We start from the raw sequence: 18,576 nt of genomic DNA, 5'->3' as shown, positions 1-18,576 counted from the left end.
TGGTGGCAATTGTTGGGTCTCTGTAAATAATATTATAAAGAGTATGGTCTAGACCTGCTCTATAGGAAAAGTGCAATGAGAACTTCTGTTATAAATTGGCGATATATAAATAGAATTGAATAAAAAAGTTTTAACCATGCAACCACTGTTATTTCACTTCAATCTTAGACGACTTAAGCCTGTTTATAAGCTTTATTGCCACCTGCACTTTGCGTACTGTATATCCAATAAAATAATAGTGTATCGTCAACTCTCTTCTTAGGTCACCTGAGCGCATCATGTTCTCTGCCAGCTGGCCGTGTGCCTTACCTCCTTGCTACTTCTTGTTCTGATGGAAAGGTGCGCTTCTGGAGATGTAATGTCATTGCAACAAAGCCTTCCAGCACGGACAACCTGGTGTACCAGTGGGAGGAGTGGCCACTCCTGGTGGAGGAGAGGCTTCCCAACAGCAGCGCAGTAAGCGTGCAAGGTCGCCCCATAGAGGTCAGCTGCTGTCACACTGGACGGATTGCAGTTGCTTACAGGCAGATGCCAAACACACCTCTGAACTCTTTTGGACTGTTGACTTCCTCCCCTTATTTGTACTTTAACAATAACACCCACCCGGCCCCAACGGTGACTGTACAGCGCAGCCCGAATCTCATTCCGAGCCCCAACCCAGGAAGCACTAGAGAACCATTGGTCCACATTGGCATCTTCCAGTGTGAGTCCACTGGTGGTTCACAGTGGATTCTAGAGCAGACCATAGTCCTGGACAGCACAGATCCCACAGCTAACTATGGTATTAGCAATAGCACAACTGGAAGTGTTAATGAGCCAAGTAACATGGACCTCTCTATACCTAACGAGAACTGTCATGGTTCTAGTAGTAAGAGCCTGGTTCATTTGGACTGGGTGTCCCAAGAGAATGGGTCCCATGTTCTGACTGTTGGTATTGGGACAAAGATTTATATGTACGGCCATCTCTCTGGGAAGCCTCCAGAACTCTGTCTGTCATCTGATGCCAGTAGAGACCGGAGCTTGTCTCGCCTGGTTCTGCTTCGATCTGTCGATCTGGTCTCCTCTGTTGAAGGCTCGTTACCCATTCCAGTCTCCCTCTCCTGGGTACGAGATGGCATCTTGGTGGTAGGCATGGACTGTGAGATGCACGTCTACTCCCAGTGGCAGCCCCCAGCACCACCCAAACCCAATGCCCTAATTGCCCAAGACACAGATATCAGCAGCAGCGTCTCCTCTATAATCTCAGCCATCAGACAGAGCCAGGAGGAGGGTCTCAGCCCTGGGGCCCCCGTGTCTTCACTGGCCCCTCCAAAAAAGGCCTTGACAAGATCGATGATGAGCCTGGCTCAGAAACTCAGTGGGAAGCGAACAGCTTATGACCTCCCTGTAGAGATGGAGGATTCTGGGCTTTTTGAAGCAGCTCACCAACTCTTTCCCACTCTGCCCCAGTACCATCCTGTACAGTTGCTGGAGCTCATGGATCTAGGGAAGGTAAATTAGAGAAATTACTCAATTAATGTATATACTTATACATATACACACATATATTATATCTTTGCTTTTGATTAGTTTTTCTTTATTTAAGCACCATCTCCATATATGTAAATATTTAACATAATTTCTCTATCTTCAGGTTCACCGTGCCAAAGCAATCCTCTCCCACCTGGTGAAATGCATTGCTGGAGAAATTGTGGCACTTAAAGACAGTTCCACCAATCCAGAGAAACGTGTGCGCTCTCGAACCATCAGTGCTGGAGGCAGCACAGCCAGGGACCAGAAGTTGTTCAGCAAAGCAGAGAACTCCACCCCTGACTACACAGAGATAAGCTCCATCCCTCCCCTGCCTCTCTACGCCCTTCTGGCAGCTGATGAGGATACATTACCAAAACCTGGTAAACTTAAACTAAACTTCATTTCATTAGTTCTTAACATAGGCCAAGTAAAGCAAAGTACTGAAAATATAACCATATTCAGAAAATATGAAGTTGAAAAATGCAAAGCAAAGCAAAAAATGGACACAGGATGTTTTCTTACAGTAATTTGAATCCCTAATTTTTTTTACTTAAAAAAAATGTATACATTGAATGCAAGTCATTTATAGTGAGTTTACTTAGTCCACAGTGCAAAAATGTAATACACTTGAAAGAAAAATACTCTGCACTGTCTACAAAGGCATTGCCGTAGGTGTTTTTTTGTTTTCTTTTTTAATCTAGCATTTTGAAGGGTTTTCACCTGCTGATCTAAGACTATGTCTCTGCAGGAAATAACAGCCTTGAACATAAAGCTAGAGCCATTAAAAAACAATTAACACAATTTTCTAGTTTTATAATTAAATTATATTAAAATTAAATTAAATTTTATAATTAGTTGGGAAAAAATTTAAACTTGCAAGGTAGACATGCTTTCAGATGTTGGACTATACTAACCTTAAAAGACTTGTGGATAACAACTTAATAATATAAGGTAGACTGTAGATACATTTTCTACTTTGATGAATTGAAAAGGGTGACAATTGAAGATTGTTACTTTGTCACAGTATGTTAAGCCTGACAGACATTAAAAATGTTCTCCAGAACAACAGTATTTACATTGTAAAAGCAGCTACCATTTTTAGGCACCCTGCCTCAAGGTGTAAGAGAGTGAGAATTATATCCTACTCTTGCTCTTCTAGTTTTTCCTCATTGTGTCTCTGGGGATACAAAGTGAGAAGAATGAAAGTAGAAACATGTATAAACAGTAAAAACATTTCCTGCTCTTTGGTATTTTAATTGAATCTGCTGTCTCCCCAGCAGGAGGGGATTTTTCTGCAGGTCTCTTATGAAATACATGTCTTGTGCCTCCCTACAGATAAAGTGGGCAGTGTGAGCGGAGATAGTGGGCATGGTTCCAGTCACACTGATGCTTATGATGAGCTCTTTAAAACACCCAGCATAGCGGACCTGGACCCTCTAGACAACGATCAAGAGGAAATGGGCAACAAGGTCAGGTTCTTGGTTAAGAATTAAGAATTTATATAAATGGGAATGGACGGCAACATTTTGGGCTTTTTTTTATATTCCACTGTGTAGCTAAAACATGCATAATTGTGCATGTCAAGGTTAATTTTAGATATATTGCTGCCTTAAAAGGAAGACCAGTCAAAGTCCATGATGGCCCTGGCTAATTCTTAAAAAGTCTTGTTGATTTGTGTTGACTCTAGATATTGTCAAAAGGTTGACGCATTTAGAAAAGTGTAGTTATATAGTTGTATAGTTATTATGCACATACAGTATCATGTGTGTTTTTGTCTGAATCCAGCTGTGTCTCCCTTTTTAACATTATTTCCTGCCTCTCTCTATTATGTGTTGTCTTATAAATTTGAATTACCGTACAATTCATTTTGTCTGTCTTGTTCCCTGTCTATAGGTTATTGACCTGTCCCAGTACAGTCCGACATACTTTGGTCCAGAACATGCCCAGGTTCTGTCCAGTCACCTCCTTCATTCCAGTTTGCCAGGCTTAACCTGTATGGAGCAGATGTCTCTCATGGCGCTGGCTGACACTATTGCTACCACAAGCACCGACCTCAAGGACAGCCAGGGCAAGAGCAAAGGTACTGCAGGGAAATAAAAACAAAAAATAAGGGCTCTTCAAATTAATGGAAATGCAGTAGATATGTGCTCCATTCCACAATATTATGTAATTATGTTTTGAAGTAACAGTAAGACCTGTCTGTCATTCATTTACCAGGTGGCGAGACACTGGATGAGTGTGGTCTGAAGTTCTTGCTGGCCGTCAGACTCCACACCTTCCTCTCTACCTCCCTGCCTCCAGCACATAGAGCACAGCTGCTACGGCAAGGTACAATGGGATAGTGGTTTTCAAACAAGCATTTCATAGCTGACCAGCAGGCAAAGACTGTAGCATTCAACACACTTGTACAGGGCCACTGTCACATCGATACATAATAATTTTATAATCTAACAAGACCAAAACTCACAGATAAACTTTTAGTAGTAAGTCAAATGTCCCTCAAAATTAGCACACTTAGTTCTTTGTCCAAAAGGCTTTAATATGTTTTCACCTGGCAGGACTTTATGTAAGTTTCCAGCTTGCTGCCTAAAGGCCCTTTCAAACACAACGCAACAACGGCACCCCTGCGCCCTGAAACCCATTATTTCCAATAAGCAAAGCACTCCACTCCGCACAGCGCGCCGCTCTTTGGGCGCAGAGTGCACTGAACCCAGCAGCGAGCACAAATCGAAAGGCCCTTAAGGAGCTGTATCCCTGCACTCCTTTAGATACAGCTCTATTGCCCACCTAGGTGTCAGAGCAGTAATTCTATAAAGACTCCTAAAGCTAGAAAGAGAGTGGGTCACTGATAGTTGCAATTGTCCATTTTTGACAGTAAAAGTCTCAGTGAGAGAAGTGAACAAGACATAGTTTATTCATCATCCTTAACTATTGCAGTAAAGTTACCCTTGAGCAAGGCACTTAATCTATGTCTGCTCCCCTAGAACTCCTCAGTGGCCAGCAGTACAACACTGTAGCTGTAAGAGGCAACTCATCGCTTTAAATATATGGAACTTACTGTGCTCACTCAAGTTGCTGTTGTAAATAACTGAGTTTTAGTTATCTTGTTAAATGCATATTAAAATCACTACACAGTGTTGATATTCTCCCTGTGAAATACAGATCATTCCCCATTTTCCATATGTCCTTTTCTTGTCACTGCAGGCCTGTCAACGTGTCATTATGCCTGGGCCTTCCACTCTGAAGCTGAGGAGGAACTGCTGAACATGCTGCCTGCCCTACAGAAGGGAGAGCCCACCTGGCCTGAGCTGCGTTCCATGGGTGTGGGCTGGTGGCTGCGCAGCACCAACAAGCTTCGCCGGTGTATTGAGAAGGTGAGGCGGCTAATGACATTAGTTAATTATGATCATCAATTTTGGTGTCAATGACCCAATGCCAGTTTTGTTCAAATAAATTGTCTAGTTTGAAGTAAAAAATTTGCAGATTGTGCAGTCAGTAGCAAATCAGTGTAAAAGAGGAGGTGAAGCTGAACTCATTTTCATCAGGGTTGTCTCCTTTTTCTTCAAACAGAACTTGCACAGAATCATTTTAAAGATGCTATAGTCACATAAAAATTCTACATATAAAGACTTTGGAGGTTGGCCATTAGCGTGTTAGCCCTGTGTATTTCATATTGATTGCTTCATTAATAAATGAAGTGCTGTCAGGTAGGTGAAGGTGAAAAAACAGCACTATAACTCGTTTGAGCTACTCCCTGAAATGACCCATAAAGCTACAACTTGTTCTGTGGATAAAACTGTATAGGCTGAGGAGGTGTGAACTGAATGTATTTTGTTCATTTATTTTGTCAGGTTGCCAGGGCTTCTTTGCAGAGAAACAATGATCCTCTGGATGCAGCTATATTTTACCTCGCACTGAAAAAGAAGGCAGTGGTCTGGGGTTTGTACAGGTAGGCAAAACTGACATAATTTTGCATATCAAATACAAATGCACATACAGTCATTACAATATTTTCCCCTACCCATAACCAGGATTAGTTCTGTCAGATTACTGAAGACATGACACCAGTATTGTTCTTTTGAGTCAATAATGTCTTTCTCTCCAGGTCTCAGAAGAATGCCAAAATGACAGACTTTTTCCGCAACAACTTCAGTGAGGACCGGTGGAGGAAAGCAGCACTGAAAAATGCCTTTTCTCTGTTGGGAAAGCAGCGGTTCCAGCATTCTGCAGCCTTCTTCCTTCTAGCCGGCTCCCTTAAGGATGCTGTGGAGGCAAGTGGAAGATTGACATGACACACTGTTTGCAAGAAGCACTTGTTCCTTCAACTGCAAGTGCCGCTTGCCAGCCTGCTACACTTAAGTTAGAAACCTTGCTTTCAGTAGTGAAGTGCTGCTCATTTTCATTTACAAAATGTCTGTAGCATTGTAATTGTGCCTCTTTTCAAACAAGTCATAGTCAAGGGCTGCGTTTGATCGTATTGTAAAAAACAGAGAAACCACATTCACAAAAACAGACCTCACCACCAGTATTTCTGTACTGTGCGGCATCCTTTAAAACAGCTCAATACATTCCTACAGTGGTGTCTTTGTCAAGAGCTTTTAGCACAATGCACTGAAGAATTATTGATGTTTGAGGTTGACTCATGGGTGTCTGTCCTCCTTTTTGTGAGAATTTTCAATAGCCTTAATTTCATAAAAATATATATTCAAATATATTTGCACAATTTTTGTTTGTTAATGTGTATACTTGCATATTTTTGGTTAGTTATAGTTTGAAAAGATTTATTAGTTGGCATTAGTATTTCTGCCATCTATCAGGGTTAGTTTACGCCACAAAAAACATACAGCGCTCCATCTTTTTCTCACATATCAAGTTGGCTGTTTCTGGTCATCTTGTTTGCTTAACCTTTTTATTCATCAAGGTTATTTCTGTTTAGAAAGTCCCTGGAGCAGTGAGTCACATTATTTCATCTGCGGCCTTAACTGGAGCTTCTCTAAGCATTTTATGGAAATGAGCGTCACCCAGGCAATGGGCTATCATTGACTTTGCTTAGTCTCTCTGGCTGGGAGGTAGTCTCATTGAAATGCACCTCACACCTTACCAGTTGGGAGCAACTTCAACTATTCACTAACTCTTTGCTGTGTGCACAGACTTTTATTTTTTGATTCTTTCCTTTTTTAACAGAAAAACAAACAAGAAAGCTGTAACTTCACTTAGATCATTTTGTCCTATTGGATTACTGTGTATCCAGAATATACATTATTTGTCTGCTTATATCTTGTCTTATCTCATCCCATTCAGTCCTGTGCCAGTAGCTCAGGAACCATTTTTAAATATCTTTCTTTATTTCCTCCTCTAGGTGTGCTTAGAGAAAATGCAGGACCTACAGCTGGCCCTGGTGATCTCTAGATTGTATGAGTCTGAGTTTGAGACGGCATCCACCTACAAAAAGATCCTCCAGAGACACGTTCTGGGTCAAGACAAACAGGTGCAGAGTTTGTGTATGTCACATCCCCCACAAGCTATTGCTTTTACTGTGGAAAATACACTATTTCGTGTGTTGTTTGACTCTCCAGCAACCATTGTAATTCTCGGTATGTTTCAGATTCAAGCCCACCAGGACCCGTTCCTGCGGAGCATGGCTCACTGGGTCCTGGAGGACTACAGCAGGGCCTTGGACACGCTACTCGATCAGCCTGCTAACAGCGCCCGCTCTGGGTCCGCTGAGAGCAAATGTGATGCTGGTAGGTCTGCAGTGCTCTTTATGCTTATTTTTTCTTTACCTCTATGCAAAGGAGAAATTAAGATGGTACAGTTTGGTACTGTGTACCACAGAAACATTTATTTTTACACTAAATTGATAACCTACAGAATTGTTACCCCTGAGTTCACAATTTCAGTAGACGCAAGACATAGATCAGTTGTAATAAATTATGAGAGAAAGAAAACAAAACTAAGTGATTATTTGGACAAAATTCATATATGTGCCCCATGTTCTCATTTCTGGTATTGACAATGTATTCTGATGATTTTAAGTGTTGGTCATTCATAGTAATACTTTGTATTGATAAATATTAGTAACGTTTTAAAGATTTCAAAGATTTCTCTAGTTAGTCAGTGGAAACAGACCAGGTTTTCTGACTGTTTTATTACTGTTGTTGTTGTTGTTGTTGTTTTTATTTATTGTAGGTCTTAACACACTTTTAAATATACCCAGATAAGTTTTGTTTCAAAATACATTGGATTTATGAATGACTGCCATTTAGCCAGAATCTCTGTAAAAAGTAAAAGTTAGTGTGAGTCTAAATTCCTACTGTAGTAGATAAAGTCTTGATATATATTAAAATATCTCAATACCCTGTTCACTTTGTGGACATTACAGGCCAAATGCAGCATTGCAGGTAAAACCAGGGGGTAGACTGTAAGTGCTGCAGGTAATTTGGCAGTGAGGTTGAATCCTTGTACAATTTCACATACTTAAAGGACTGAAAATAGTTGCAAAGCCGAAACATTTTGTGAAAGTAATTGTAGCCTACTGGACACAGAAGACCATTTAATTGAAGAAAATATACAAAACTTGCCCTACGAATAGATGAAGAACTGAACTTAATGTAAACCTCACCAATCCCAGATTAACATCCCTATGCTACATGTGTTCGACAAATGATGTTCTTAAAGCACATTTAATATGCTTACAGAGAAGAAAACACTGACTTGTGGAAAGTTGAAAGTGGTTCTTCTACTCTTAGATTATGTGCTGTCCTGGCTGGGTTCTCAGTATGAGTTTATATCTAGAAGAAAAAGCGTGAAGTTAATGCATCACCTTTCTGTCCATCAGCCACTCTCACTTTGTAAACTCTGTTTTTGACAGTGCTATATAAATAAAGTTCTTCTTCTTCTTTCTTCTTCCTTCTTCTTTCTTCTTCTTCCTTCTTCTTCTTCTTCTTCAGCTGTCAGTTTTTGAACTCTCAACTCCACCCTCTACTCACCTTTTAAGTGGCCGCAGAATGCGGTTTGTAAGTGTATAAGTGCTCACATAGCTGCATGTCTGAATTTGTTTAGAAGTTCAACAAAGATTCAGTCAGGCCAGCTAAAGCTCTCTTTCTGTGTCTGATCCAATTACACAGCTTGTCCTTGCAGGTACCGTGGTTAAAGCAGTAAAGGTGGTTGGTTTTTACCACCGACACAGATAAAAGCCAATTATCTGTCTCTTTGTATCTATGACAGGTTCCTCTCCTGTGTCTACATGTAACCCTGAGGTTTTCAATTTTTACACCTACCTTCGTACCCACCCACTCCTCCTTCGCCGCCATTTTGGCTCTTCAGACAAGGCTAAAGTTGGCCTAACCGCTGAGGGTCGCAGGGCTGACTCCATCAGCCTGGAGGAGAGACGACTGTTTTTCACAGCTGCATACGCACACCTGCAAGCTGGCTGCCCCATGCTGGCACTTGAAGTCCTCTCGAAGATGCCCAAAGTCCGCAAACATTCCAAACTCCCCAACCAGGAGATACAAGCACCACTGCTGAGCTCAGTGTCGGGCGCAAGAATGGACAAACATCAGACCCGGATTGGTCACAGCCGGCTCTCAACGGCTACGACTCGGATGGAAACAGCTTATCCAACAGCCAGTCAGATTCAGTGTTGAGTTTTGACTGGAGCCAGCCGTCACTGACACTTCCAGATGAGTCCCTGGAGCTGAAGTGGGGAAGTGACAAAGATGATGAAGAAGATGATGATGAGGATGAAGAAGAAACTAAAAATAGTCAGAGCGGTGGAACTGCAGAAAGCAGCAGTGTGTTCCAGGACACGCAGGATGCCATGTCGCCTCTAATGGAGACAGTGACAGGAGAAGACAGTGAAGACAGCAATGACTTCCTAGCACCATCTAATGACATATTAGCGGTCCAGCTGAAGTTTACTGCCTGCTTGAAGATTATGACCAATGAGCTCCGGACGCTGTCAACAGGGTACGAACTAGATGGAGGGAAGCTACGCTACCAGCTATACCAGTGGTTAGAAAGAGAGGTAATCGCACACACATATTTAAACACTTTTACAGACAGTCAAATCCATAATATTTTTTTGTTTTAAATAGTGTTATAATATCCATCTGTGTGGTGAAGCATTAGTCTGGCTGCACTCTTAGGTTTACTCAATAAAACTTTTATTACTTGCATAACTCCCACACAGGGTTTTATCTATGTGTGTGCACTGTGTCAGTGCAAATAAACATCATATTGGCAATAACTCCAGTGGTTTTTCTCTTATGAAATTGTTTACCTTTTCCTGTGAAAACTGTTTTGACAATTTGGTGAAATGTTTTGCTTTCACTCCAACGCATGCAAGATATATTCCTTCTTGATAAATTGATTTTAAGATAAAATTCTGTTTTCCGCAGGTGGTGGCTCTCCAGCGTTGCTGCAGCTACAGGCCCTGCTTGCCAGAGCTGTCTGTCCAGGGTGATGCCCCTGTTTCTGGGTTGGTGGAGGAGGAACAGGTGAGTGTAGACAGCTGGCTGCTTCTAAATTTGTCAGATGTTCATGAGGAAAAATCGATCCAACACTTGCTGTAATAAAAAATTAAGACAGCAGAGTGTGTCTTGACATAGTTGTTAAAAATGATGTTTTATTGAAAGTATTGTTGCAATATATTCCCTTGGTTATCTGTTGGGGTACAAAAATCTACATGCTGTTGTAAAATTTTGCTCTGTTGTTTTAGCTTCAGCAATAAACATAATTATACATATATACCCTTGCACAATACACTTACTGCGTATTTACAAAATTAAAATTACATTTCAAAGCCCCCCAAGTTTATTTATTTACAGAATCTGTTATTTACAGAACAGATTAATGTGCATTGTTTTAAAACGTAGTTGTTTTTAGCACTGTGGGGCTTTTGTTTGAACACTAGCCAGCCGGATAACGTTGGCATATTTTCAGAGATGTTGATTGATTTGTCTATAAAACTAATAAAGTAAAAATGGTTTTCCAGCCCGGGAGTCCTCGTGGTGACAGCCAGAGGAGCAGGAGACACTGGCTGCAGAGTAACCAGCCCTTACTAAGGATGTTTCTGAGCTACTGCAGCTTGCATGGCTCCCATGGTGGAGGACTGGCCTCTGTACGCATGGAGCTCATATTATTGCTTCAAGAGTCTCACCAGGTAATTAAAACATGCACAGAGGCACACTAAAGGCTACTGACATTTTTTCAGTGGCAGCCAAGTTTGTCTGGCTCTGTAGCTGCTGCTACTAAGTAACTGTACTAATGGATTTTTAGGTTGATAGTGAAAGTGATTAGACAGTCAATCATTCAATTAATCAATAAGCGACTTGTTGGCCATTCTTGATTTGAAAAATGTATAAGAATTTTAGTGATTGGAACAAAGTTTATATCTATTTGCTGCTCCTGCAGTCTGCTTTGATTTTGTGTCTTTTAATATATAGAGAATGAAATATGATGTATCCATATATAAATGAGACAAAAAATATGCATTTTTGTAACTGATTACTAGTCTAAGTCAATTTAAAATGTTTACCAATTATACATTTGCCAGTTACAGCTTCACAAACACTCTACTTGACTTCTGTTTTTCTTATTATAAAAAATTTATGTTTTAGCAATAATTACCATGTTTCTGGTAAGTTGTGATGACAGTGAATTGAGAAAACTAATTAATCATTGATAATGAAAATAATAGCTGGTGCAGCCCTAGTTCATGGTCTTACAATAAGATACTACTGAGAACATTGTTTCGTATTTGCAACCAGGACATTTTCACCACAGACAAGTGGTAATACAGGTGGTACAGCCTGCCCAAACTTTATCTGTCAGAGGTTCTGAACATACCTGACAACACAAACTAAATGTGACATTATTTGTCCTAATTATTACTAATTACTTAAAAAGGAACAACAAGAATAATGTGAACAGAGTATATTTTTTGCAAAACAAAAGACAGAAAGATAATAACTATCAGCTGCATGTAAAAACATTCACACCAGCAAGCAGAGCAGCAGTACTGTTTAACTGATCAGATATTCTCTTTGAAGGGAAGGATACTGAGCAGATGAGGGGCAAAGTACAAATGAAAGACCAACATGACGCCATCTGAAAGCTTGATTCCCAAGACACACACACACACACACACACACTCAGACCTACTTATTTTGCACTGGCAATCATCTGCACACCGCAGGTTATGCTGATTCTCCGAGCTCCTGAGGGAGGTCCTGCCTTAGGCCGACTATTAAAGGTTGAGTCAAATTTTAGAAGGTAAACAACTCAATGAGGCGCCATGGGAGTAACGCTCTCGAATGTTAGCACAGTCGACAGGCACTGGGAGTCCTTTCTACTCTCATACTTTGATTTTGAAATATAAGCAGTTTCTTTTGTCCCAGCTCTGGTCCCATGGTTGCCAAATTTCTACACTGTTGAGGAAATGTTTGTATTTTCCTTTGTCCTAACTTCAGCCAGTGTGCAGAGCTTCTGTTTAGGAGGTTAGTGACACCTGAATTGTGATTCATCAAGCGTCACAAACATAAGCCTGTGGTAGCCTTACACACAGAGAGTCATGTTCAGGGATCTAGTAAACACACACCAAACCAGGCGGCGTCTAATTTTTAGCTGTTTAAATGTCATTCTCACATACACTGGAAAGCACATGATGCACTCTTGAAGTAAGGGATCATGTATGACTTATTGTGGCTCAGGAAAATGCTGTTGTTTCACAGTTCAAAGCTTCTAAAAAAAGAAATGAGAACGTTGAATATATCTGCTCTTATTTTTTAAGTTTACTGTGATGTGAGTGTAGTGAACACTAAATGCTTAAATGTTTTTATTTACTGTGTTATACATGATCCATTGTCAAAACAGCATGTGGATTCATTAGTGCATCTTTATACCTGTGTATATACCTGCAGACATACTCTATTGACTGAACCCACATTTCAATATGTTTCTCTCTGATTTCTCCCCACAGGATGACGCCATCCAATCAGCGGTGACGTCATGTTCTCCACAAACCTCTATCCCTCTTCTGATGGCTTGCACGGCCAATGTGAAGACAGTGGTGGCCAATCCCATCGTCTACCTGACCAACCTGACTCATGACATCTTGAAGACCATCAATGCGCTCAACTCGCCTCCACATCCTGATGTTGTTAACAATGAGGTAAGGCAGTCTCTGCTCTCATTTATCCATTTCTAATTCTGGTACTGTTGATTGCATATACGGACATTTCCTCTTGATAGAAAGGCTATAAATTAGATTTTATTGAAAGAGGACAAGATCCTGGAAAATTTGTGCAATGAAGCATACAGTAAAATATATACATTTTTCATATTGGTATTCTAGAAACTTTGAGACAAATTGTTAAAATCCTAAAATCCTCTAACGGATAATATTAGCTTATTGCAGATATATCGGTGTCAGTGTACATGTCAGCCAATAACTAAGAAGAAATTGCAGTATAAAAATGCCAAAGATATGTTTGAGGTAGTTTTAGAAACAGGGACACCATTACAAATTGAATTTTTCAACTGTAAGATGTCCCACTCGGTACAAAAATTCTGTAAATTCAATAAATTTAAGGGATCCTTATCAAAATTGTTGTTCATATATGTATATATGAGTCGATATATTGTTACTGAAACTAATTTTAAAGTTTATGTTGTGCATAAATGTTTAACAAATGCTTGGACACATAAAGATTCAGTTTGTTCTTTTAGGTGTGTTTAATTTTGATTGTATTCCTACACCTCAAACACTTATTCATGTTTGTTTGTTTTTTACAAAAACCCTTGCTTTATTTCAGATCTATGTGATGCACACATTGGCTGCCTCTTTGTCAGCCTGTATTTATCAATGTCTGTGTGATGGACACACCCACAGGTAAGTGTCTCACCTGCCTCACCTGTTACCAATATCTTTAAGCTATTAACCCCCTAAGCTGTCATGTTGCACAGACTGTAATCAGCAGCTGCATACTGAACTTTAAAACATCACAAACCCTGAGCTATTGTTAAACCATCCATGATTTGGGGATCTAGGGAAATAAATCTTTGCAGATCCCAGCCCAGTGTTTGAAAAACTGCTTTTATGCAGCCTGACTCAAAAAGGTTTGAGTTCATAGTGGGTATCTACAGTGCAGCATCTCTCTGAGCAAGCTTCTTGAATTCTTTATATGACTTCAAGCGATGCTTAACTTTGATACAACTTTTTCATTTTCCACCACATTCACCTTGACACAGCTCCATTAACAGCACTAGCCACCACTGGATTATTTATCGATCAAGAGTGATCTGACTTTGTCTTCCTATTCTTAGCATTAGCATTTATTGCTAGCGAAACTAATGTTAAAATGTGTGTGTGTGTGTGTGTGTGTGTGTGTGTGTGTGTGTGTGTGTGTTTTAAAGGTTTTTAGACTTATTGGAGCAGAATGATAAGGGGGGAAGGGACATCACTTACTGGTAACCACGCATACTTTATAATAAGAGAGTAATGCACATGTACATCTCAAGTCAAACACTACAAATGTAATACCAAAGTGGAAAATGCTTTTCAAGATGTCTTAGGCTTTGTTTAGGAATACATTTTTTAGCACATGCTTTAGGCTAGTTTTACAAAGCGCTATAATGGTGTGATTTAAGACATGGGAAAAGAAAAATATGTTGGAAGTTTGCTAACCAAAAATATGACTGTCACTTGTCTGTTTTGATCGTGTTGAGAATGATTTATGAAAGCTAATTAAGTATTTACAATAAGAATGACAAACAAAGCCTTTGTTTGTCATTCTTATTGTGAATACTTAATTAGATTTCTGGTTTCGACAGATAGGAGGAACATTGTTTATTTAACACGCGTATGTACCATAACTCCCAACAACCCAGTAGGATTTAAAGTGTGTGTGTGTGTGTGTGTGCCATGTTCTTATATCCCATTTATCTTTAACCTGAATGCACACTAACCCATGGGGGCGTGTGACAACAAAAATTGAGCTCCCCACGGGTAGAGACCACTTTTTGAGGGTTAAGACTTGGTTATAGGGTTCAGGTTACAAATGGGTTAGGGTTAAGGTTAGGCACTTAGTTGTTAGGGTAAGGGGCTAGGGAAAGCATTATGTCAATGACTGCTCCTCACGGGGAGAGTGTGTGTTGTTTTTAAATATCACATTTGCCTTATAGCTGTGCTGCTGTGTGAGTTCCTGTCACAGTTCAGCCAGATTGCTTGATGTTGTACAGAATCATTTTTACATATGCTTGACCAGGCTAAGACCTTTTAAAGCCACAGTGCTGTGATCCCAGAGATAGAATTGCTTGTATCAATTAAATAATGTGTCAAATGTGTCTTTTTAAGCTAATAGAAATAACATTCATAATTCTTACAGAGCAAGCTCTGACCTCAGTATTTCAAACCTCACACAACTCTAAGCAATGTGATTAAATGAGCACTTGGTTTTGCATCTTCCTTATCCATGCACCCACCCCCACACACACACACACACACAGCCATTTATCACATACTGTTTGTTAGTTGAACAGTCTAACTAAATTAGCAAGGCTATTTCTAATTTAACACTGTCTTAGTTATGGTAATTATGATATAAACTCTCTCACTGCAGAGGTTTGATGAAATTGTGCTTCTGTTTTTTCCTCTTGAGTGTGTGAGTAAGAGAGCGAGTGTGAGAGAGTGTGTGAATTTTTTAAAAGGTATTTCAGGATGTAGGTTGCAGGAGTTGAGTGTTGCCAGCAAGTTGACAGTATTTTGGTACATGTTCTGCTCTTTTCTCTCTCTCTGCTATCATGTTAACTTCAGTTTAATTTAGTTAACTGTTAGGAAAACAGGTACATCCATATGAAGCCTAAAAGCACTAGAGGTCACTGTACCTGTACATTTGCAGTGAGGTGTGGGACTTAGGGATTAAATTTGTTGTTAGAAGTGCATTGAGACCACAGTGACTACCGCTCCTCCTTCTGAATGATGTTCCCTTTGACTTTTGAATTCTTTTTGATGTGGAGGCAATTGGTTTTTTCACAGAAGCTTAAAGGGGGACTTAATAGACTCCCTGGTGGGTTAAGCATTTCATATCCGTAAAAAAATTCCTTTGCAACCATCCAAGTTTTTTGTGTGTGTGCATGTGCCACTTGACGTGAGAACTTGAGTACTGATGCTTTCTTCTGTATGAAGCTTTTCTTCTCTATAACCAAACAGCATAGATATGCTAACCTGAGATGCAGCCCATTAGTATTTCATGTCTTGACAGAACAAAGCTTGACAGCAGTGTCATAGTGCCTCTTACTTAGAAACATCATCCCAGAATTCAGAACAAAGTTAAAACATACATAAATGTTTTGCTTTGTGCCCTTGTACTGACTGCGTGGTTGCCTTCTTTTGTCTGCTGAAACTCCCACAGCCATGTGAACCATTTCACAGGAATCGTGTATCAGAGTGTGTTGCTGTCTCAGAAGCCAGTCAAAACTGTCAGCATGGATGAGTCTGCTCAGCCCAACACTTCCCCTTCACAGTGGCCAGGTAAATCAGCCAAACCAAACACATTTTGTCTAAATTAAAAGAAACAAAGCATATTTTGTCAACACGGAAAAGACCCAAACCAACAATGTGTTTGTCCGTCTCTCAGTACTTACCGACGTCCCTGGCTTGCCTGTGGCATTCAGCTCCAAGCTCATTCGTTCCTTCTGAGGATGTAAATTGTTTAAAACAGGTCATGAATAGTAAGTACTCTAGTGAGTATTTACAGCAGCTGGATGGTGTATGTGGGATTGACTCAAAATAAACTATAGTGCCCATATTCATTATAATGAAGGAACATGTCACTGAGTGCAACAGTGTGGCTCACTGATGTGTTTTTAGTAGTTTTTGGACATCAATGGAGGTCTTTAGCACAGAGGGATAAACGTGTTAGTATGATCAGTTCATTGTTGGTTGTGGTCTTTTCATGGGATTTGTTCGGAATAAGAAAACATAAGTATTGTCAGCCTTTTACTTTTAAGGAAAAGGAGAGTTTGTCTGCACAAGGTGAGGGTGAAAAAAACAATGAGATGTTTGACAAAGACCTTGTAGGTCGACACGTTGCATCAATAAAAACTTTTGGGAGCCTGCAAATTTCAGTGTGCGGACAATCTCTTCTTTTCCTTCCTTTGCTGTTTCTTGTCCTGGACCTTTTAATTAACGGGTTTGATGTGCACAGTATCCATCTTTGCAGCCTTTTCCTTTTAATTAAACCTTTTAATGGATTCATCAGTAAGTTGACTTACAATGGGCTGTGTAATCTGCTTTGTTTCTTTAAATGTAAATGTGGTCTTGTTTGCATTTTTATACAATATGTATTTTATTTAGTAAGCTCAATATTTTGGTCAGTTACTAAAAACTGCAGGTTACACATTTTAAATGGTTCTTCAAATGCTGTTGTCTTTCTCTCTTCTGTCCTTTCTCTTTCCCTGCTTTCCTTTCCTCTCGTCCCTCTCTACAGGTATCGCTTCTCTGATTCGCCTGTTGAGCTCAGCAGGTGAGGAGAGCCAGCCAGGCTTAGCTGTGCTGCTCTGTGAGATCCTGACTGCTGTCTTCCTCAGTCTGTTTGTTCACGGCATGGCCACTCACTCCAGCAACGAGCTGTTTCGCATCGTGGCCCACCCCCTCAACAGCAAGCTTTGGGTGACAGTGTTCGGAGGAGGTGCCCGGACCCCTGTCATAGAGAAACCCAACAGCCCAACAAGAACCCCCCCACCAGGTTAGGGGGGACTATTTTGGCTGATATAGTTTTCTTTCTGACAGTCTCCCTCAGTGGCTATCTCTTTGTGTGGGTTTTTTCTTTTGGAGGGGACCCAGTAGCTAAATCAAATCAGTCCTGCTAAATTAATTGGGTTCCCGTCTTTGGGCCATAGTGAAATCCATCAATCTATTAGTGTTGGAGCTCTTTCCCTCACACTCTCTGTGCTACTCTCTCATGGCTGGTCGAGGAAACCTGATGTAATGCAACTGTAACACCTGTTTATTTGACAAAATGTAGGCATTACAGGTTTTTTTTTTCTATTTTTAGGAAGATATTTCAATGTTCAAATTTCAATTTAAAGCTGATGTTATTGACATTAGCAAAAAAAAAAAAGGCCTGGCGTATGTATTGTATATGATGTGAAAATGCATGTGTGGATAGGGTTGTGATGGCAGCTGAAATCATAGATGCAGCAATTTAACAAACACTTGTCTCTCGACTCCCCAGCCTCACCATGCGGCTCAGACAGGAAGTCCAGACGATTCAGGCTTCTGTCATCACGCAGTGGATCCAAAGAGGAGGGCCCAACCAGTCCAAAGCATGGCCCTGTGGTGGAACAAGAAGCTACCTCTATCTTTAAAGAAAGATTTGTCCCTCCAGAGCTCAGCATTTGGGATTACTTTATCGCCAAGGTAATCCAGAATATCAATAACAACACCCAAAAAACATGACCTGTTCATATACACTCCTTTTGTTTCTTTTATGAGTCTAGCTTGAGTGTATTGACTTTTAATTGGGATAATGTTTTATATGCAGGGTTCATGTATAACAGCATAATTATATTTTGACCATATTATGGTTATGGTTATAGTAAATATCTTAGGGAAATATACTGCCAATTTGTAATTATCTAGATATGTTTATCTGCTATTATAATCAACATGTACTAAAGCTGAGAGAAACAAAAACAAAAAAGGATTTTTTTTTCCTCTTTCGTTAGCTGCCAGTCAAACTTTGTCTTATTCATTGTTGTTGTGTCTTTTAGCCTTCGCTGCCACCATCAGAAAGCAGAATTGAATATGACTCCGAGGAGAGCCAGGGCAGTCAAGATGAAGATGAAGATGATGGTGATGAATATGAAGATTTGTTTGACCCCAACTCTCCGCAAAGAGAGCATTCGAACCACAATTCATACAGGTAATGACACAGCTGAGTGGATATCACTATATCAAACAGTTACTCATCTTCACCTCAATCCAAGCTGCCTAGAGTAAACCTGCGTGTGTTTACAGCTGTTTGTGTATTTCCAGTGACTTTGTATTCAGTCGAACAC

At 40.2% G+C, this 18,576-nt stretch overlaps 1 protein-coding gene across 1 annotated transcript in view; it reads left to right on the top strand.

Annotated features, from left to right (window-relative positions):
• LOC122876927 (dmX-like protein 1) overlaps positions 1–18,576 on the top strand; it is a 56,406-nt gene that overhangs the window by 20,016 nt on the left and 17,814 nt on the right. Inside the window, 20 exon segments of the mRNA XM_044197900.1 lie at positions 263–1,491; positions 1,634–1,892; positions 2,848–2,981; positions 3,406–3,592; positions 3,730–3,840; positions 4,717–4,886; positions 5,364–5,461; positions 5,618–5,783; positions 6,872–7,000; positions 7,118–7,256; positions 8,740–9,018; positions 9,021–9,538; positions 9,912–10,010; positions 10,508–10,675; positions 12,494–12,685; positions 13,329–13,405; positions 15,927–16,045; positions 17,004–17,261; positions 17,751–17,935; positions 18,289–18,440. Coding sequence (XP_044053835.1) covers positions 263–1,491; positions 1,634–1,892; positions 2,848–2,981; positions 3,406–3,592; positions 3,730–3,840; positions 4,717–4,886; positions 5,364–5,461; positions 5,618–5,783; positions 6,872–7,000; positions 7,118–7,256; positions 8,740–9,018; positions 9,021–9,538; positions 9,912–10,010; positions 10,508–10,675; positions 12,494–12,685; positions 13,329–13,405; positions 15,927–16,045; positions 17,004–17,261; positions 17,751–17,935; positions 18,289–18,440 — 4,669 coding nt within the window.

Source organism: Siniperca chuatsi, linkage group LG5, assembly GCF_020085105.1.
Source record: "Siniperca chuatsi isolate FFG_IHB_CAS linkage group LG5, ASM2008510v1, whole genome shotgun sequence".
Classification (NCBI taxonomy): Eukaryota; Metazoa; Chordata; class Actinopteri; order Centrarchiformes; family Sinipercidae; genus Siniperca; species Siniperca chuatsi.
This window is presented reverse-complemented; position numbering and strand designations above follow the sequence as displayed.